Source organism: Peromyscus leucopus, chromosome 1 (assembly GCF_004664715.2).
Source record: "Peromyscus leucopus breed LL Stock chromosome 1, UCI_PerLeu_2.1, whole genome shotgun sequence".
Lineage (NCBI taxonomy): Eukaryota > Metazoa > Chordata > Mammalia > Rodentia > Cricetidae > Peromyscus > Peromyscus leucopus.
The window spans coordinates 162351270-162372337 of NC_051063.1; the positions used below are offsets into that span (position 1 = coordinate 162351270).

General features: G+C 54.3%; 2 protein-coding genes across 4 annotated transcripts; one reads left to right on the forward strand and one right to left on the reverse strand.

The window, feature by feature from the left end:
- The first annotated feature begins 108 nt into the window (after positions 1-108).
- On the forward strand, positions 109-1958 carry Tmem147 (transmembrane protein 147). 2 transcript variants are annotated; one of them, XM_028855271.2, is made up of 7 exons: positions 109-321; positions 394-463; positions 962-1021; positions 1109-1245; positions 1368-1452; positions 1549-1670; positions 1756-1958. In XM_028855271.2, exons 1-7 carry the CDS (start codon positions 245-247, stop codon positions 1877-1879), a joined length of 675 nt encoding a protein of 224 aa, XP_028711104.1. In that variant the 5' UTR covers positions 109-244; the 3' UTR covers positions 1880-1958. The 2 variants fall into 2 exon arrangements, with proteins under 2 accessions (XP_028711104.1, XP_037058218.1); XM_037202323.1 differs by lacking the exons at positions 109-321; positions 394-463 and adding an exon at positions 496-647.
- A 2348-nt stretch (positions 1959-4306) lies between these two features.
- Atp4a (ATPase H+/K+ transporting subunit alpha) lies at positions 4307-16646 on the reverse strand. Of its 2 annotated transcripts, XM_028855266.2 has the most exons (22): positions 16607-16646; positions 16361-16498; positions 16191-16250; positions 15538-15741; positions 14480-14593; positions 14013-14265; positions 13585-13853; positions 12873-13071; positions 12471-12580; positions 12253-12387; positions 11726-11918; positions 10577-10752; positions 9631-9767; positions 9395-9545; positions 9135-9303; positions 8890-9044; positions 7285-7408; positions 6843-6988; positions 5458-5591; positions 5014-5115; positions 4829-4920; positions 4307-4661 (listed from the first exon to the last, which is right to left on the reverse strand). In XM_028855266.2, exons 1-22 carry the CDS (start codon positions 16616-16618, stop codon positions 4633-4635), a joined length of 3102 nt encoding a protein of 1033 aa, XP_028711099.1. In that variant the 5' UTR covers positions 16619-16646; the 3' UTR covers positions 4307-4632. The 2 variants fall into 2 exon arrangements, with proteins under 2 accessions (XP_028711099.1, XP_028711097.1); XM_028855264.2 differs by having other exon boundaries at positions 4307-4920.
- Positions 16647-21068: the final 4422 nt, after the last annotated feature.

Here is a 21068-nt window from a genome sequence, read left to right on the forward strand (position 1 = left end):
TGCTGTCGAAACACCAGTCCTCAATAGCGTCAGGCTCTGGAAGCCCCGCAGCGGGGCAGGCGATCGGCGCTCTGACGTCATGGCGCGCGACGTGCCAGGCGGGACTACCATTCCCATAAGACCGCGCGTGGGCCACGGCAATCAGGTGGGCGCCAGGCCCGGGTGCCGGCGAGGCCGAGACCCCTTGCCTAGAGGAGGCGCCGCCGGGCGAGTTCCGCGCTGGCGGGACCGGGCGGCCGGCGTCATGACCCTGTTCCACTTCGGGAACTGCTTTGCCCTCGCCTACTTTCCCTATTTCATCACGTACAAGTGCAGCGGCCTGTGAGTGCAGGGCGGGCGCGGGGCGGAGAGGGTGCGGGTCCTGGGCCGACCCCTCACCGCCCCCTTCTTCAGGTCCGAGTACAACGCCTTCTGGAAATGTGTCCAGGCCGGGGTCACCTACCTCTTTGTGCAGCTATGCAAGGTGAGGGACTCCGGGACTCCACGTGTTTGGCCTCCAGGCATTCCAGACCTCAGGGACCCGGATCTGCTGCTGTTGCGCTCCAAGGAACAACCCTCGAGACAAAGCTTAGGGACTGTGCCTGAATACCTTAGAAGGGGTGGAAGCCCAGCAGAGTCCTTGGTGCAACTTTTTCTTAGCACTTTTGGTAAAACTGAGGAAACCCCTTAAGTGTTGGCTAAGTGATATTTCACCCACAGGGTGTCGCATGGTGCTGCTTATGCTAGGCATGCTTTCACTCCGGCATTTCTAGACTTCAGATTCTCGTGTGAACTTCTAGACTTCTCGGGAACCCGGCATCTGCCTTCTGTCCCCCCTGCTCTTGTGATCTTGCCACTTCCACCCGGCATAACCCCAGAACCCAGCGTTCAGCCCTCCTCTTGCAACTCAATCACTGTCCACAATGTCTGCGTAGTTTTATTGCCCTCACCTTCAGGTGACCTTTCCACTTTCTTTTCTCAGATGCTGTTCTTGGCCACTTTCTTCCCCACCTGGGAAGGTGGCATCTATGACTTCATCGGGGTGAGTTGGACACGGGAGGGGCAGGGAGTGCAGGAGTGTGTTCACCTGGCCCCTGTGTGTGTTCACTCGTCTCTGCCTGACCCACAGGAATTCATGAAAGCCAGTGTGGATGTGGCAGACCTGATAGGCCTAAACCTTGTCATGTCGCGGAATGCAGGCAAGGGGGAATACAAGATCATGGTTGCTGCCCTGGGCTGGGCCACTGCTGAGCTCATTATGTCCCGGTGTGTGGAGCAGCCTGGAGCCTAGGCTTCTGGGTCTCACAGGAGTGCTGGTGGGTGGGGATCAGAGTCTGGGTGTTCAGGGGGTCTGGGTACTAGAGAGTCCCTCCCTTTGCCTTCCTCAGCTGCATTCCTCTCTGGGTGGGAGCCCGAGGCATTGAATTTGACTGGAAATACATCCAGATGAGCATTGACTCCAACATCAGTCTGGTATGCAGTCTTGTCCGTACCCACCTTTATGCTGTTAACCATACTTCTCCCCCAGACTTGGCCCCAGCTTCCCACTTCCTTCCCTCCTCCCTGCAGGTCCACTACATCGTGGCAGCAGCTCAGGTCTGGATGATAACACGCTATGACTTGTACCACACCTTCCGGCCTGCAGTTCTCTTCTTGATGTTTCTTAGTGTCTACAAGGCCTTTGTCATGGAGTGAGCCGGCTGGGGTTTGAGGCTGGGTTCAATTGGGGGTGTGTTTTCTCTTTCCATTCCTCATTGTGGTTTTTTTTCCCCATAGGACCTTTGTCCATCTTTGTTCCTTGGGCAGCTGGACAGCGCTGCTGGCCCGGGCAGTAGTGACAGGCCTGCTGGCCCTTAGCACCCTGGCCCTGTATGTTGCTGTTGTCAATGTACACTCCTAACTTGGTGGCCCAGGTGTTGATGTACCTTCTCGCTGCCTCTCTCCAGATTTTAGTTAAGTAAACGGTGTTTGGAAAGTTTTTTGTGCGTCCGTTTCTCTCTCAGAAATGAGTCCTAGGACTGTGTCACTTAGGTCCCACAGAGCCTGTCTGGCTTTGGAACCAGGGAGACAAGCTGGCCAGACCTGGTTTCCCCATGGGTGCTTGAGGGCTTGATAATTGTTTGATAAGCTAAGGAATGGGCACACTAGAGTTGGGTAGAGGAGAATTCCTCCTGTCCTTACAGCTTGATCTGAACCCTCTTCCATGTGGAGCCTTCCCTGGGTTGGCTGCCTCCAACACTCAGCACCCCCCCCCCTTCCCCACTCTGATCCATCCACCGTGTGACAGCTGGGGGCGTTGATTTGAAACCTGTCTAACTGGGCCACCATCCTCGTCTTGTAACTGTCTGGTGCTTCATTGCACAGTTGATAGTAGCCTATGCCCTTGCCCTTGATATATCTAGAGCTGCTCCTTGGAATGATTTCCCTAGTCAAATTCCTATAATCATGTAAGGCACAGGCCACTATGAAGAGTTCCTTGATTCTGAGCTTCTCCATGCTTCGACTCAGTTCTGCAACCTTCAGCTTAAATCCTGGCCTAAGTCTCTTAAGGTGGAGTTCTGGGTCAGCTAAATAGCCACATAGCACCCAAGCCCACCAACTTGGATACTGCCCTAGATACTGATTCCACCACGATGATCATTCCCGTTGTGGGCCATTGGGCTAGGCCTTTGCTCCATCCACTCCATCTTCCTGAGAAGGATGTTAGAACCAAGGCCTTGAATGTCCATTTAAGCTCCACCTACAGTCCTGGGAAGGTGCTTCTCGGCCTTGGTCTTCCTACTGTCACTGGGCTCTTAAGATTCTGCATGTTGTTTAACCTTAGACATAGGAAAGGACACTTTCTGTAGGCTCGGCATGACCGTCTAATTACAGAAGGCACATTTTTCCATCACGTGGGCCTACCTCCTTCTCTGACCCTTCCTCAGTGCCCTGAGTATCCCCAGTAGCTTTGGGTACTGAGAGTAAAGAATGTCCTTGACTTTGCATGGACTGAAAGTGGATGGGGTGCACACTGGATATACTCTGGGATCAGTTTCTGATACACCCCTGTCTTGAGGCCTGCCTGTCCCTTCATGGAGATGACAGAACTAACCAGGGTCCTAATGGAGAAGCCGGGGCTGTGGTTAGAGGTCTGGATGGAAAACAGGGTTTACTGGAACTACCTTACAGAAACTACCTTACCCAACCTGTAGGCAGGAGGGTGCTAGGGGAGGACTCATCAGCTAAGTTCTAAAGGACCGATTAGTGGCCAAGCAGAAAAGGAAGTGTGGGAGTGGACAGAAAGGCCTGGGTAGGACTGATGGCCTGGCTTCTGGGATGCATCAGACTTTGGTTCCAGATCAGCAGGGCTTGAGACATAGTCTAGTAGCAGGACCTAGAGCTGCTGGCTATGATATTGACCAGGGCAGTGGGAGTTTTACCAGGGTTGTTGGGGGTTTTGGAAGCTGTGCATGGTAGTGATATGGAAAGAGACAAGCCAGAAGGCCTGGGTGGAAGAGTCCCTGAGCAGAGTAGGGAAGCCACTTGAAGCCTAGCAGTGAGGTAGTGACAGTGAGCTGCTGATTGGTTTTGTTGATTGGTAGTAGGCTAAGTAGGGAGGTGACAGGTAAGGAGCAAGAGTCCAGGACACCATTCACTGGGGCTTGACAGCTCCCAAGAGCCTCCCACACTTCCCAGGGAGACCCACCCTGTGTCAGGGAGACTGGACAGCAAATGGGAACAGCTTTGACAGTGTTGGAAAGGCCAGTGTGAGTTACCTCCGTCCCAGCAGGAGAGCTGGAGACAGGTGTGGGCATGACAGAGGTGAGGGCTTGAGGGCTGGGGTGGGGTGGGGGTGGCCAACAGGAAGCAGAAACAAGCTCCTGACACAGAGGTTCCCAGGGAAGGGGATGGGGCGTTCCCAGCAACTGGAGGAGCTGGCTCTTCGGGAGGCAGTAGTTTGTGGGAGAACCCCCATGATTTGGTAAGGACACAAGGGCACAGGTGGAATCAGAGATGACTCTGTGGCCCCTGGCAACAGGCTGCTTGCTGTGGATGTTTGCATCCCTGTGTCAAGAAGCTGGAGGGGGGGTGCTACTGAGAATGCCCCATACAGGGCTCCAGGGGCAGTGGGATGATTCAAGGCCATGTTCTGGATGGTATCTGAGCTCATATCCCAGCTGGTCTTTAAGTTTTGGTGCCTTAGGCAAAGAAAGGGGAAGTAATTCCCCAGGGGAATCTGTTTGAATCCCCACTCCGCTCCAAGTTCTGCCCTAGTCCCTGCAGACACTCAGCCCTGTGGTAGGATTGTGGGAAGGCGGGGGTACTGGTAAACGTGACTGCACAGTTGATGTGGTCAGGCTTTATTACTGTCCAGCAGAACGTGAGGGGCACGTAACAGCCCCAGGCAGCCTTCTGTCCTGATGGAGGGCTTGGGATGGGCATACATCCAGAGCAACTGCCCACTGCTTAGTCTAACCCTTCCCACCTCAGAGGTCTGCCTGGGGTGTGGCTGCTCCAAGAGGGTGTGGGACTCTAGGGTGAGGGGCGTATGGTCTGCAGAAGTGGGCACAGCCAGGGCTGGGAATCAGTTGCGTAGATGTTTTGGTGGCCGCCCCTTGGTCTCATCTCCATCGTGCTGCTGGTGGAGGATTACTGAAGGCTGCAGCCCCTCTAATAGTAGAGTTCCTGGTCCCACCAGCCTGGAGGAGAGGAGGAAGGAAGCTCAGGGCTGGGTTACACAAGCAAGAACAGGTTATACGCACTAGAGATTTGATTTTGAGGGCCCAAGGCTTGAAGTCCTATGTTAAGGGTCAGGGGTCTAAGGCTTCTCAGTCCCCACTGCCAGGCCCCCAGGCTCCACACTCACTCCCTGGGCAACAGCGAACTCCAAGTTTCCGGATCTCATCATAGACGAAGATGAGGAGGCCAAAGGGCATGGGGACCAGCCACCACTGGAACCTGAAGAACGGGCAAGGGATAGCAGGATCAAGGCTGTGCCAGGTCTGTGTCCCACATCTCCCATCCCTTTGCCAGCACCTCACAGCTCCTCACCGGATAGGCATGAAGTTGAAGATATTGGGCATCCCTGGGCAGTAGCACAGGAAGCAGCCAATGCAGACCTGGAACACGATAGCGATCACCAGGATCCTGTTCCTGTTGGGGAGGAAGGACTCAGGCCGGGGACAGAGACAGACCAACTATCTGAAGCTGGAAAATAGGAGGAACTGAGGGAGGTCAGACGTCACAGTAGTAGGAAGATGTCCTAAACCTGTGACTGTAATGGCCATCCTCGGGAGCAGGAGCTGGCCCTCTTGGCCTCAGCCCTTAGCTGAGATAAGGGAGGACCCTGATGGCAGCCACTGGCCGGCTGGTAAGGTCGTATTTTCCATGGTTTGCACTCAGCTCACTACATCTGGTGCTGGCATTTGCTGGTTGGAAACTGGTAGGCTTTGGGCCTGGGGACTGGAGGGCAGGGCTGGGGACAGCTGGGGACACCTGAAGAAGCCCTGCTGGAAAGCAGAGAGGCGGCGTGTCTTGCGGATGAGGACGTCAGCAATCTGGCACATCTCGATGCTGATGAAGAACACGGTGTAACAGGTGTATTGCTGGTATAGACGCTGACCAAATGTCTGCAAACCAGGAAGGGACAGAGGCAGCCTGAGCCTGGGCCAAGAGCCTCTGCCACCTGTTGGGCTCTGAGATCCCTAAACTCCCTTCTCTCACAGCACAGGCTGGGGCTGCAGGCCCGCAGCATCTGGAGGGGCTTGAGGAGCTCTGACCGATGGACCATGGGGCTTTCCCTGAACACCAAGGAAGGAGCCTGGGCAGGAGATTTGGAGGGTCCTCAGAGAAAAGTGACAGTGGCCAAGGAGGTGGCAGAGAGGGACGTGAGCAAGAGAGAATGCATGCCCACATGGGGGGAGCTGCTGTATATGCTGTTCCTTCAACGCCAGTGTGTGTGCGTGTTCGCGTGTGACGCCATGTAGCCCTGACTGGCCTGGACCTCACAGAGATCTACCACTCATCTTAATAGTTGCCAATAGTGTAGGAGTCACCTGGGCTCCAGCAGCCAGTGCAATCTCTCTTTTATCCATCCAGTAAAACAGCAGAATGACAGGCACCAGACTCCCAGAGTTTCTGATCAGAGGCCCCAGGTGGGGCCTGAGAACTTACATTTCAAGTGAGTTCTCTGGAACAGACTGGGAAGGGAGGCATGGACAGGCCACACAGCTTGTAGGATCCATATAGTATAGTGGATCCAGGCTAGCTCCAGACTGCATTCTGTCTGTCTGTTTGTTTGTTTTAGTTTTCCGAGAGTTTCTCTGTATAGTTTTTGGTGCCTGTCCTGGATCTCGCTCTGTAGCCCAGGCTGGCCTTGAACTCACAGAGATCCACCTGGCTCTGCCTCCTGAATGCTGGGATTAAAGGCGTGCACCACCGCCGCCTGGCCTAGACTGCATTCCTAACTGTGACAGTGGCTATGGGGAACATGTTTCTCTTCAAGACAAACTAAACACAGCTGGCCACAGCTGGCCACAGCTGGCTACAGCTGGCCTCACTGCCCTTGAAGCCTTCAGTGAAATAGGTGCCACACACCAGAACTCTGTGTGAATGACATTACGGGGGAAATGACAGAAGAAGACCGGGTGAGCCTGAGATAAAGTGGTCTGTCTGCAGCAAGAGGGTCACCTCTATTGGGAGCCTGGGAAGCAGAAGGCGGAGCCAAGGATGGTGAGGGAAAGTCTCCTCCCCACAACAACTACAGAGGCGCGGGGGGTGGGGGGTGGGGTCCAAGACACTGGCTGAACTATCATCCCAACAAAGGTACATGGCACTGGGCAAGAGGAAGCGGGAAGGGGATGGTGGCGGGCAGAGCTCACCCATTCCTGGCCGTAGCTGTCTTGGAGATCTTGTAGGTGGTGGTCCTCCCACTGTGGCCGCAGTCCCACACACAGCAGAGGGAACCAACCCTCCTGGGCCATGGCTGTGAAGTAGTCAGCAAAGCCTGCAAACGACTGAATGGCACCTGGAGAAGGCAAGACACAGGAGTGTGGGAACAGAGATGGAGACAGACACAAAAACCAAGCACATACACAGAGCAGGGACATGGGACTCACAAGAAACATGCACAGAGAAACAGAGAGAACCCCCAAAGACCAAGCACTGACCCTGAGACAGCAGGGTTAGCATTATACACTGGGACCAGAAAGGCCACCTTGAATAGATAGGGACATACAGCAACCGAGCCCCAGAGCCCCAGCCAGGAAGCCCACAGCAGGTGGGCAGTGCCTGGGGATGCCAGTCTTGGGCGACAGGGCTTACCAATCTGGAAATAGGAATAAGCAGCCAGGGGTTCGTTGACCAGCCGGTCCCGCCGGGGGTTCCGTGGACGCAGGTGCATGATGTCACTCTCGGCCTTCTCATATGCCAGGGACACAGATGGGAACTAGCCAGGAGCAGAAGGATGCAAGGTTGGGGGTAGCCTGGGCCACTGACTCCTCTCACTCTAAAGCCAACCACCTCACAGACACACCTCTAGGTAAGAACAGGAGGGAAGTTCTGCAGCGCACACAGCCACACCTGCCCGACAACCTGGGCCACTTGGCATGTCTGGGTCACATGGGTCCTAGTGTCCATCTCCATACAAATGTCTGCCTTTTGTTGTTTTGTTTAAGACAGGGTCTCATGTAGCTGAGGCTGGCCTCAAACTCACTATGTAGCTGAGGCTGGCCTTGAGCTCCTGTTCTTCCTACCTTCTCCCAAGTGTCCCAAGGCTGGGATTACATGCATCAGCACACTTGGCAGATGTCTGCCTCAGTCCCAGTAGCCTTTGCCCTTGGCTGGCCCCTCTTCTCCCTCTCCCTCCCCACCACTCCTCCTCCTCCTTCTCTGGATTTCTGGTCTCTGTGCTGTGGTACTCCAGTCTGTTTCCTGGTGCTGTGCCTTTCTTCTCCCTTCTCTCTCTCTCTCTCTCTCTCTCTCTCTCTCTCTCTCTCTCTCTCTCTCTCTCTCTCTCGCCCCCCCCACCCTTCTCTCTAAGGGTTTGTATGTAACCCAGGCTGACTGTGAACTCACTATGTAGCTAAAGAGAGCCTCGAACTCACGGTCCTCCTGCCTCTGCTTCCCAAATGTTAGGGTCACAGGCATGTGTTGTAACACCGACCTCTGTCTCTGTCTCTCTGTCTGTGTGTGTGTGTGTGTGTGTGTGTGTGTGAAGGGACAGTCACTGTTGGGATGGCAGCAGAATGGACTGGTCAGGTCCTAGGGAACATGGTTGCCTGAGCTCAGATCCCAGCTGGGGCCACGCCTTAGCTGAGGGACCTGGGGCAAGCAAGCCACTCAGCTTGTCTGTGATCAGCTTTGTCAGATGATCAGCAAGATGGCGAGAATCACAAGAAAGCCCGTCCTGAGGGCAGCGAGGAGAACATGAAGTAAGTTAGTGTGCACTTAGCTGAATCAGCACGGGTAAGGTGTTGAGCACACCCTTCAAAGGGGCCCATGTCTGCTACCTTCAGGGCTGCATCACAAGGAGGTCTGCCCCCTGTGTGCTGTGGGATATCTGTCTGTTAACCACTTGTGGCTGGATACCTATGCCTACAAACAACTCCAGTTATTCTTGCTTTCTGTTTTGTTTTGTTAGCAGGGTCTCACTGTGTAGTCCAGGCTGGCCTCACACTTGATATTCTCCTGTCCCTGCCTCTCATGTGCTAGGATTTTAGTCAAACTGGTATGTGTTTGTCTAAGTGTCTGTAAGTCTTCTGTATCTGTGGCTCTCTCCTTCTACCTATCTGCCAACCTCTGGGTCTATTTCTGGATGCCTGTTGATCTAAACTATTCATAATGATCTTGGTCCATCATGTCCATCCATGAGTGTATGTCCGGGGGCACAGTGGGGTGGGGGACCCAAGCATCAGACTGGAGACTCACAATGTCTGTGCAGAGCTCTATGAAGAGAATGGTGATGCACCCAAGGGGTAGGGGCACACTGACAGTGATATAGATGAGGTAGGGCGTCAGTTCTGGAATGTTCTTGGTCAGTGTATAGGCGATGGATTTCTTCAGGTTGTCAAAGATCAGTCGGCCTGTGGGGGCAAAGCAGGTACCTCAACCTCCTCCCAGCTAGCTTCCTCCTGAGCCCTCAGGGCCTGCCCCATCCCTAGCAGGGCACAGACCCTGCTCCACGCCCGTCACAATGGAAGCAAAGTTGTCATCCAGCAAGATCATGTCAGCAGCATTTTTAGCAGCATCCGAGCCAGCAATACCCATGGCTACACCAATGTCGGCTTTCTTCAGGGCCGGGGAGTCATTCACACCATCCCCTGTTACAGCCACGATGGCACCCTGAGGGCAGCAGGTCAGGTGAGTAGGAGGTCAGAAAGACACCAGCCCATGGCCAGCCTAGCCCTCACCACTCTCCTCAGCAGGGTCTCACCAGTCGCTGACAGCTCTCCACAATGACCAGCTTCTGCTGGGGACTAGTGCGAGCGAACACCATCTCAGGGTGGGTACGCAGGGCCTCCACCAGCTCAGATGGGTCCATGTCCTTCAGCTGCATGCCATTGATCACACAGGCCCGGGCGTCCCTGCAGGAGGAGAGAGTCTCACTGGGGTCTCACTATGGGGGGGGGCGGTGAGGAGGAACCACAGGGAGGGCTGATGAGGACGTACTTCCGATTAACCTGGTCCACGGGCATGCGGAGGCGGGCAGCAATGTCTTCCACTGTCTCGCTGCCTTCTGAGATGATGCCCACACTGGCTGCGATGGCCTTGGCTGTGATGGGATGGTCACCGGTCACCATGATCACCTGTGGGAAGACCAGCATGCCCTTACCTCTTCAGACCAGTGCAGCGTCCCCATCCTCCCTGGTAGACATCTGCTGACACAATCATCATTCGGCAAGCATGACCACCTGCTGTGCCTAGGCCAGAAGCGACAACTGTCCCTGTCCTTACACAGATGACTTTCTAATGCAGGGAGATAGAAAGTAGGCAAGAGAAGCGAGTGAACTGTACAGCACAGTAAGAGGGGGGAAATAAACTCACTGAGGGAAGCAGTGGCCTAAATGTGCACCAAGAAGACCTCACTGAGGAGGTGACATATGAGCAGAGACCTAGACGTGAAGAGTTGGCCACACACAGATTTGTAGGAAGAACACCTCTGGCAGAAGGAATAGCCAGGTGCAGAGGTCCTGAGGCAAGAGCATGCCTGAGTTGGGGAGATACAGCACCGAGCGAGGGAGGAGTAAACTCCAGGTAGGCGGCTGAGTGGCTCTTCCCAGGCTATGGACTAAAGCGAGTTCCACGGCCGAGACCGAGCCAGTGAGCCCAGACACGGCCGGCCGGCGAAGGCACTCTATCGCCCAGCCACCCAGCTGCCGCGAGGGGAGGCCCGTGGTCTCCGCACTGAAGTGCTGCTTGAGATTAAAGCCGGAAGAGACATAAAGGAAACTAGAGCCCGGGAAAGGCAGCTTCCTAACTGCCCCGAGCTCCTGGATACACCTACACATGGAGCCTCCTTCCCCAGGACTTCTGTATCATGAACCAGTACAGTTTAATTCAGGACAGTTACAGGTGGGTTTCTGTCATCTTCTGTCCTCATCCCCAGCTGGCATACCCGGATGCCTGCCGTGCGGCATTTGAGCACAGCATCAGGGACGGTGGCCCGGGGAGGGTCAATCATGGATACGAGTCCCGCAAAGCAGAGGCCACTACTTGGAAAGTTCATGGCCTCCACATCGAAGGTATAGCCAGGTGGGTAGTCCTTCTCATTCAGGTAGAGCTGGCAGAAACCTGACCAGAAAAATGGGAATGAGGAGTCTGGGCAGATGGTGTGCTAGCAGGACCAGCCGAGCCAGGCTTGTGGAATAACGGGCCCCTTGCACCAGCTGTGGGTGCTAGATCCTGAGCCCACCCTCACCACCCTATGAGGTGCACCCCCACCCTGCATTTGAGGAGACTGAGGTCCAGAGCCAGGCACGGCCTGTAATCCCAGCACTTGGGAGGTAAAGGTAGGAGGATCCAGAGTTAGTTCCAGGACAATCTGAACTACATTAGGTTGTTGGAAGGAAGGAAGGAAGAAGGGAGGGAGGGAGGGAGGAAGGGAGGCTGAGAGAGGAAACATTTCTTTCAATGTTAAGTGAAAGGCAGAACTGGACCACGGGTCTGTGCCTTCCAGGACTCCCAGGGGTTAGGGAAGTTGAAAGGGGAAGACAAAAGTTGGGAGGATCACAGGTAAAGTCAAAGGAGGGACATGGAGGCAGAGGCAGGCCATCTCTGAGTTGGAGGCCAGCCTGGGCTACAGATGGAGTTCTGGAGAGCCAGGATGAATAGTAAGGCTGGCGCAGAGAACAGGACAAGGGTCCTGGGAAGGTCCAGCATGGAGAATAAGGACTAGGAAAGACCAGAAAGTCAAGAGGACACAGGACCATATAGATGGAGCAAGGGCTGGAAAAAGGCGGCGCAGGCAAAGTTTGTACAGGGGTAGTCAGGGTGAAGACCTAAGAGTGTCAGTTATGGGGTCAGGACCGACACAGTGAAGGAAATCAAGGGTGACGCAGGGGCAGACCAGCCCCTGGGTCAGCGGTGGGAGAAGTTAGGTCCAGCAGCCATAGAGCCTTGCCTAGCACGCACAAAGCTACAAGGCCGTGGGCTCCATCCGCAGGGCCACACGAAAAAAAAACAAAAGGTCAGTCTGGGCCAGGCAGTTTGGAGGGGTCTGTGCCCATCCCTCTTCACACACTGTTCCTCCCAGGGCGTCTCTCACCAAGGACGCGTTCGCCCAGGCCTCCCAGGCTGAGGTAGGCAGTCTGGAAGGCCTCACGCCATTGCTCATCCAGGGGAAGCTCCTGGCCTTTGATGAGGATGGAGCTGCAGCGTTCCAGCACGCGCTCGGGGGCGCCCTTCATCACCAGCAAGTGCCGGGAGTCCCGCGGATCCTCGAGCGTGTGGATGGACAGCTGTGGGCGGAGGGAGGGACGGAGCTGCAGGACTGGGTAAGACTTGGAGGGGTGGGGTCGACGGGTGTGGCCATGGTTACGGGGCGTGGTCACACGGGGGGGGGGGGGCTAAGAGTGCAGGGTCCTGCCTGAAGCAGAGAAACCCCTCTGCGGGCGGTGCTGTGGGCGTGGGCGAGGTTTGGTTGAGCAGGGTCTAGTGTGTGGGCGTGGCTATCTGAATGTGGGCGGGATCGTGAGCTGGATTGACATGACATTGAGCCCCGTCTGGAAGAGTAAGAGGCCCGCCCCCACTGTGGCTTGGCCTGTTGTGGATCAAGCCCAATGCGCAGCGCACCTGGAACTTGTTGGTGGAGTTGAAGGGGATCTCGCAAACTTTGGGGAAGCGGTCCCGGTAGCCCATGGCGTTGCCCAGCGTCAGCTCCGAGAATTTGAGCAGCGCAGTCTCAGACGCGTCTCCGATCACGATGCGCTGAGAACAGGGTCCAGTGTGAGGGTCGGAGCCCGCGTCACCAGGCTCCAGACATGACTCTCTGGAATCCCCCAGTCTCTCACCTTGGGCACCGGCACTGCGTCCTGGCCAGACTTGAAGGCGGCGCGGTTGCACAGGGTGAGCACGCGGCACAGCGCCCGCCACGTCTCCGAGGACTGGTCGAATGTCTGCCCTGGAGACCAGACGTCAGGGCTGGGACCTCAAGGGAGTCGACCTCCCAAACCAGAGCAGAGCCCCTCCCACTGCACTACCAGGCATGGATAGTACCCCACTTCCTCTTCGTATCCCAAGGCAGAGCTCTCTCCAAACACCTTATGGAGCCTCCAGGAGTCTTCACAGACCTGCTAAACTCCCTCACAGGACCCTGGACCTGCCACTTCTCATAAATGCAAAGCCTGTCCCAGGCGCCCCATCAGACCACCAGCTACATCCGGTTCTGGCGCCTTCCCCTCCCACCGCCACACCTGACTGGTCTTCCGTGGTGTCCGCTGTGTGGATGTGGTTGTCAAACCATAGATGGGACACGGTCATGCGGTTCTGAGTGAGAGTTCCAGTTTTGTCTGAGCAGATGACTGATGTGGAGCCCAGGGTTTCCACTGCTTCGAGGTTTTTGACCACACAGTTTTTACTGGCCAGACGCTTTGCTGTCAGTGACAGGCAGACCTGCAGACAGATGGGGTCACAGGCATGGCCAGGCCCTGCCACCAGCCCTATGTCCCCTTCCTGTACTCCAGCTGCTATACTTTGAGTGCAGGATTCCTTGAGCCAAAAAGCAAACCGGATTTGTTCTTGCCTCCAAGCTGTTTGCAGCCCATGCCATGCCCAGGGTCACCAGATACTCCCACTGAGCTCTCTCCCAGCTCATATCAACACAATGGAAATGAGAAAATGACTTCCGAGCCTCCCTTCTCTAGGTGGGTCTTGGGCTGGCGCTGACTTCCTACGGGACCTCATCTTCCTTAGTCCAGGACCCGCTTGTTCATCTCTGAGCCCTGGTGTGTGCTGTGGGCCCAGCCCAGAGCAACCTGGTAAATATTTACTAAATGGATGGATGATGTTGGGTGGGGAGGGGAATAAATAGATGGACAGGTACGAGGGAGATGGGTGAAAATCTGGTGGGATGATCAGACAAGCATCTCTCTGTTCCCTGCACCTCCTTCTGTCTCCCCTACTCACTGTGACAGTAGCCAGCAGCCCCTCAGGCACATAGGCTACCACAATGGCCATAAAGAAGACCATGGCCCGAAGGAAGGTGTAGCCGATACACATGGCCACCACAAAGAATGTGGCACCGAAGAGGATGGCCAGGCCCGCAATGATGTCCACAAAATGTTCAATCTCAATTGCAATAGGAGTCTTCTCATTTTCCACACCCGAGGCCAGCGATGCTATGCGCCCAATGATGGTCCGATCACCTGTGCTCACCACCAGGCCCTGCGCTGTGCCTGCCATGGAGAGGAGAGCTCAGGGTGGGGTGGGCAGCATCAGGGGAGTGCTCTGTGGTGGGAAGGCATGTGGCATGCATCAGAGAAAACAGAAAGGGGCTGCTATGGGAAGTGTGGAGGCTGTGTGGCTTCAGGGCAGGGTAGCAATGCTTCACAGACCCTCCAGACACATGGTGGAGAAGAAGGCGATGTTGCGGGTCTCCAGGGGACTCTCATGTGTGCAGTCAGGTGAGCGGGTCTGTGGCTCAGACTCTCCGGTGAGTGAGGAATTGTCCACCTTGCAGCCCTGGGCTGACAGAATTCGGATGTCTGCTGGGACACGGTCCCCGCCTTTCATCTCCACCAGATCTCCCACCACAAGCTGATCTGCGTTGATCTGGAACTTGTCCCCATCTCGGATCACAGTGGCTTGCTGTGGGGCAGGGATGGCAATAGAAGTTGCTTACTGCCATGGAGTCATGGGAGGTCATAATTGGGAAGAGCTGAAGGCTAGCACAGGAATTGGAAGCCATAAATAAGGACAGATTGGGGCTGGCGGGTGGGTCCCCTGGAGATGGCAGGACATGGCCTGGGGTGGTTTGGAGACTGGGAATCTGAAGAGAGAGGTAGCAGGCTGGAGGAGCTACCTGGGGTACAAGATTCTTGAAGCTGGCGATGATATTTGTGCTCTTGAACTCTTGGTAGTAGCCAAAACAGCCAGTAACTACAACCACAGCAATGAGTGCCAGCGCCAGGTACAGCTGCAGAGTGAGACGCACAAAGGTTTTATACATAGGAGTTAGAAGCCCCCTCTTCGAGGCCACTGTCCCTCTCCAGAGTCCCCTGGTGTTCCTGGGAATTTCTTCACTCTACCAAGAAGCCTCATGTGCTTTTCCTGCAATCCAAGCCGGGTCCCCGTGGTCTATAAATGCCAATCCACTTGCCTTATATCTCCAGTGTCTGTCCACGCTCCTAATCCCACAGCCCCTGGCTTCTGATCTCCCATGTCGCCATATGGTTCCATGTTTCTTGGTCTACTCCTGCCTCCCCTAAGGCCTGCATCCGACATGTCTCCTCGTGTTTCTGTCCCATATTGTTTGTCCTAATCCATATGCCACCCTGTGCCCCTGTGCCCACCGGTCCTATGTCATCTGGTCTCCATCCCTGTGTCAGTGCTGCAGACCTACGCCATGATTGGCATCTGCGTGTCCCAAATGCCAAGTCTGTGTACCTCTGAGTACCAATCCCACGTCACTTGACCTATGACTTTTCAAGCCCATGTCCAGTGTCACACATGTCACCCCATGTCCTCTGTCTGACCCTGACACGTATCCAATGTCCTCTCTACATCTCCATTTCCTCTACCCTCTGTGTCTCTGTGTGCTGTGTGTCTGGTGTTAAGTGTCCCTTATGTCTCAGTCCAAGTCCTTGTGTCCCCTGCCCCATGTCCTTGACCTGTCCTGTGTTCTCATTTCCTCTTATCTTAGATTTTGCAGTTCCATTTCCCACCTGTGTGCCCCCATCCAAGAGTCCCTCGTGACCTATGTCCTCGGGTCTGTCCCATAGCCCAGTGTCCTCCGGCCTCCGTCCCTGTCTCAGACCTGCATCTTAATGTTTCCATATTCTCGTTCTACATCCATCTGTTGGGAGTCCTGGGCTCAGTGTAACCGTTCCCCAGGCCTGCCCCGAAGCATCCTGCACTCACGTTGTCGTCTGTGGTCAGGTCACCCTCGCTGGCCTGGATGGCAAAGGCAATGAGGCAGATCGCAGCAGCCACCCACATGAGGCACTGCAGACCGCCGGCCAGCTGCCGGGCGAACTTCACGTACTCAGGAGTGCCGCGAGGAGGCCGCAGCGCGTTGGGCCCATCCCTCAGCAGCAGCTCAGCTGCCAGACTCGAAGTCAGGCCCTGGGGACAGGCAGGTGCGGTCATGGCAGAGGCTGCAGGGTCTTACCTCCCCCCCCCCTTTTCTCTCTCCTCCTCTCTTGTCCCCTCCTCTCTTCTTTCTCCTCTTCCCCCATTCCTCTCTCTCCCTCCATCTTTCTCTTCTCTCCCCTCTTCACTTCCCCTCTCTCTTTAGTCTCTAACTCCTCTCTTCCTCTCCATCTCTCCCTCCCTCTCCCCCTTTCCTCTGTTTCTCTAGGTCTTTCTTCACCTCTTCTCCATGTCTCTCTTCCTCTCTCTCTGTATCTCTCCCTTTCTCTTCATCTATCCACCTCCCAGTACACACATGTGCATACGCATGCACACACACACACACACACACACACACACACACACACACACACACTGCTCTCTGGTGCTTCTCTCTCCCTGTTCATCTTCCCCTCACTATGCTCCTTCCGCTCCTAGCTCACCTTGGTAGCACTGGTCCGATACTTCTGCTCCAGCTCAGACACCGACAGCTGGTGGTCGTTCTGGGGATGGAAAGGACCCTCACTGTCTGGCTCTCGCAGCCCCGCCCCGCCCACCGACGGGCTCCCAGCCCCCACCTCAATTCTGCCCAGGCTCCAGATCCCATGCTCACAATCTCCATCTCCTTCTTCATGTTCTCCAGCTTCTCCTTCTTCTTGCCTCCCCCACCGCCCTTCTTCTTGCTCATCTTGGCGGCCATGTCCCCACCGGGGCCAGACCCCAGTTCCACTGAGTACAGCTCGTAATTCTCCTGAGGATGGGATGGAGCAAAGGAGACATCAGGTGTCATGGGACTTCTAATGCACGCCCACCCCCCCACCCCCACACACAGCCCCAAACATCCCCAGGTGTCACTCACTGCCTTCCCCATGGTGCCGGTGTTCTGCCCTCTTTGGTCTATAGAGCTCAGTTAGGGTCTGGACCAGGCTTGATATACCCAGGGAGGGGTGGGGGTGGAGCAGAACCAGCTGATTACAGCTGATTATGAGGCTCCTTGGGGTAACCTTCAGGCTTGGACAACTCAGACATTTTCTACTGGGCTGTCCCAACCTGCCCAAACCCTGTTGCCACCTGTCACTCAGATCAGGAACCCCTGGGCTGTAACAGCTGTAAATCAACCAGGAGAGGAGCAAACACAGGTTGCTCACTTCATGCCAGCAATGTGTTGGGGGCTTTCACATATTCATTCATTTAATCTTCCAGAAACCCTTGGAGGTGAGGAATACCCACTACAGGTGGGAAAACTGAGGCATAGAGAAGTCAAGTCATTTGTTCAACCCTAGTCTAGGACATGGTCCAGTCAGGACCAGGCAGATCACCTCCACAGTATCCTCTTGTGAATCCTAAAGCATGTGCACAGTCACCTGTGAGATCAAATCTATCGTTCCCACTGTGCAGAGGCAGGAAACAGAGGCTTGTGGGAGTTAAACGGGGTCCCAGCTGCACGCTAAACCTCTAGCTGCCGCCCACAGCTCCCAGCCATTCCCCTGTCCCCACGCCAGTCTGCTCAGAGAAACAAAGGTGCACGTTGGGGAGGCTGTATCTAATGGCCCTTGTCCGAGCTGGGTGCCAGGTGTCAGGAAGTCTGAGAGACCCCTGCACGTTCCCCAAGCAGGGATCCCTGGGGCAGCAGGGAGAGGCTAGGCTGGGGAAACGGTAGGACCTTTGGTATGATTTTTGCACAGGCCTCCCACAGTGAGCATGTCTCCAAGGACATGTGTAGGTGTAGCTGATAAGATAATTGCCTTGGCAATGTCCTCCTTGGAAGCAGGTCACCTGGGGAAGTAAGAGGTGGGCAACCTGAGCTCCCCAACGCCCAGCTGGCTGAAGATGCCCACCCTACTCCAGGAGCCCCGAGAGGAGACAGGCACACTGACAGCACAGCAGTGGACTCCCCGGAACACCGACGAACGTCACCTGAGCCAAGCATGCCGGTTTGTGCCGTTCCTCGACTCACAAGCTTTTCCCTCCTCACCCCTAATATTCCTTATGAGATCTACCCCGATGAGCCTCCCTGTCTCAGTTCCTGCGCTGGATCCCTCAATATGTGCTATGCTTTGCACAAACTGAAGTCATTCACACCCCAAGCCTTGGCATTTGGAGCACCGTCTCTCTGGTTCCCTTTTCCAGAGATCTGTGTGGCACTTTCTCATCTCCTTCCAGTCTCAGTGCTAATGCCACCTTCTCTGAGGGTCCCCCCTGAAGCTCTGCTGTACCATAGCATTCGTTCACTTCCACCAACCACACATCCTGCTCCAATCTGGCATTGTACTTTGTTCACTTGGCCATCGGGCTCCATGTGGAGGAGAGCCGGGACTTGCTTGCCTTTGTTGCCCCCAGCACACCATCCCTGAGTGTGAACAGGGTTTGGCTCAGTGGTGGGTGGGAGCACCCGTGCACAAGCCTGGGGCACCAAGTAGGCTCTCACTCTCTGGGAATGCCTCAGATGCCACTCATGGTCTTCAAACCCCCACCCTGGCCTACCAGCCTCTGCCCACAACGTGCTCAGGACCTGGGGAAGCTGTGGGAGGGAGGGGGTCATGTCTACAAGCAAAGTCACAGATAGGGGTGAGGGTACCAACACCATCCGTGGCAGCAGATGGTTGACTAAGATGCTATTCAGACCTCTGCCAACACAGGGTAGCCCCCTCTGGCCTCCCCCTCTGTGGCTTTCTCTTGTCTCTCAAGTCTTAGTGTTATTATGCTATTTTAATTTTAATACAAGTTAATATTAATGTTGATTAATATTTAAATATTTCAGATCTGTACATTACAGAAACCATAAAATGAACATTTTAGCAATTTGGTGCATTTGTGTTAGGTAAGTAGATCGATGGATGGATAGATAGATGATAGATAGATAGATAGATAGATAGATAGATAGATAGATAGATAGATAGATAGATAGATGATAGATAGATAGATAGATAGATAGATAGATAGATAGATAGGGACAATTCAATAGACTGATGGATTGATCAACCGATCAAGAGATTTTAATTTTGTCCTGGTTGAATTATTTAGAAGACCCGTAGATAGGAAGTTTTGTTTGTCTGGGTTTTGTGGGTCTCTCTCTTGTGACCCATGACCTTAAACTCCTAACCCTCCTGCCTCCATCTCCCAAATGCTGGGCTACAGACATGCCTGGCTAGGAACAAGATGCCTTTTAACTATATTCAGGCTGCTGCTGCCTATGAATAAGGACATTTTTGACCCAAGTATAGTCAGGTGAACAACTTCAAAAATTAACATAAATAAGGCACTTTTATCTAAGTGTGAGAATTTATTTAACTCTCCCCAGTTTTCCCACCGAAGTCCTGGCAGTCCGGGAGCTGGTCCAGATTGCACCTCACGTGAGTTGGCATGCCCCTTGTGCTGGCATCTCTTCGTTTCGTCTGCCTTCTCTGGCTTCCTTGACTCGTGCATTTTGGAAGCGTATCTTGTTTGTGGCTTTTGCTCTCAGCTTTCATCCGCTGGTGGGTCTTAGTGATTAGATTCGGGTGGCTCACTTTGGGCAGGAACACAGAAGCGATACGTCCTTTGCAGAGCATCGTGTCGGGACATACCTCATCTAAGTCTGAACAGCCTAGAAATGAACATATATTTTGGGATGCCTATGACTTAGTCACTGCCAAAACCTGAATACATATAACCACTGCCTAAGCCTACATCCACATGGTCACTGCCCGAGCCCGAGTTCACATACCTATCACGTGAGCCTGAGTTCACAACAGTCTTTGCCTGAGCCTGAGTCTACATAACTGTCATCTAAACCTGAAATCTGTACAGCTACTAAACGCCCGAGTGCGCACCGTCACTGCCTGATCCTGTGGCTAATTGTCCAACCCCGACAATGTCTTCTGATGCTCCCAGCCTCCTACACCCAACCACCCAAAGACAGTGCTTGCTACAGCCACCCTGAATTTGCACCATCCTTATGGCATCGTCCATCTCCAGTGAACAATGGCTGACGACTGAACATTTTCACTGGCTTCTCCGATTATGCAGTCTCCAGGTTGTACTCAATCCTGTATGTTTGGGATGAGCGTCTTGCTTGATGAAATTATCCTTTTATCACGTGTATAAGCACTAACACCATCTCTAGGTGGCGAACATCTAGACTTCTACCTCCAGGCTGGAGCTGGGTGTGCCTGGTACCTTGGATGGACTGTAGCCCATGGAGTGGGGCTGGGGGACTGTGCAATGCCACTTCAGGCTAATGGGAAGCTCCTGGCACAACTCAAGGGCAAAGGCTTCGAGAATGGCGGGTGTTCGAGGATGCAGCTCCTGCACAAGTCCGCAGTGCATGTCTCACTGGACCTGAGGCACACCAGAGAGTTCAAGCTTGTTTTTGAACAATGGTCAGAATTTAATGTAGTTTTCTTCCCCTAAGAAAGAAGGGTCAGAGGAGAGACCATTGAAGAGAAGGAGAGCATCTCACGAGCATGGGGACATTTGACAGACTTTCCTGTACACACACACTTCCTACGCCTGAAAAGGCTCAGGCGCCTGCTGTAACCTTCTTCCTCACACTGTTTTCCATTTCGGGATTGAGGACCTTCTGTTTTTCAAAATGTTCATTTCAATGGTAGAGCACTTGCCTAGAGTCCCCCAGTGAGGGGCTGGGGGTGTGGTTCAGTGCCTAGTATATGCAATGCCCTGGATTCCATTCTTGGTAACACACACACACACACACACACACACACACACACACACACACACACACACACACACACCAGCAGGGTTCTGGAGAGTTGGCTCAGTGCTTAAGAGTACATATTATTTGTACAGGGACTCAATTCCCAGCATCCATATGTAACTCTAGCTCCAGATGAACCAACACTCTCTTCTGGCCTCTGTGAGTACTTGAGCATACATAGGGTGTACCCATGTGTGTGTGTGTGTGTGTGTGTGTGTGTGTGTGTGCGCGCGCGCGCGCGCGCGCGCGCGCGCGCGCGCGCATGTGCGCGCGCACACGCGTACACACAAATAAGTAAATAAAGCATAAATCTATTTTTCTAATGAATAAAATGATCATTCCAAGATGATTCTTGGCCCAGTGGATCTAAGACTTCCCTTGGCTTCCCCACCACAGCCTCATATTCATATTCTGTCTGTCTGACGATCTCCCCCCTCCTCCCTCTCCCTCCCTCTTCTTCCCCATTCCAGCTGTTAAGTTTACATCAGAAATCCCCCTATGTGTGAATACTCATGTATTGAATGTTTGGTCCCCAGCTGCTAGCACTGTTTGAAGGGGTTCTAGAAACTTCAGGAGGCCTAGCTGGAGGAGGTGGGTCATTTGTGGTGTGCCTCTGATGGTT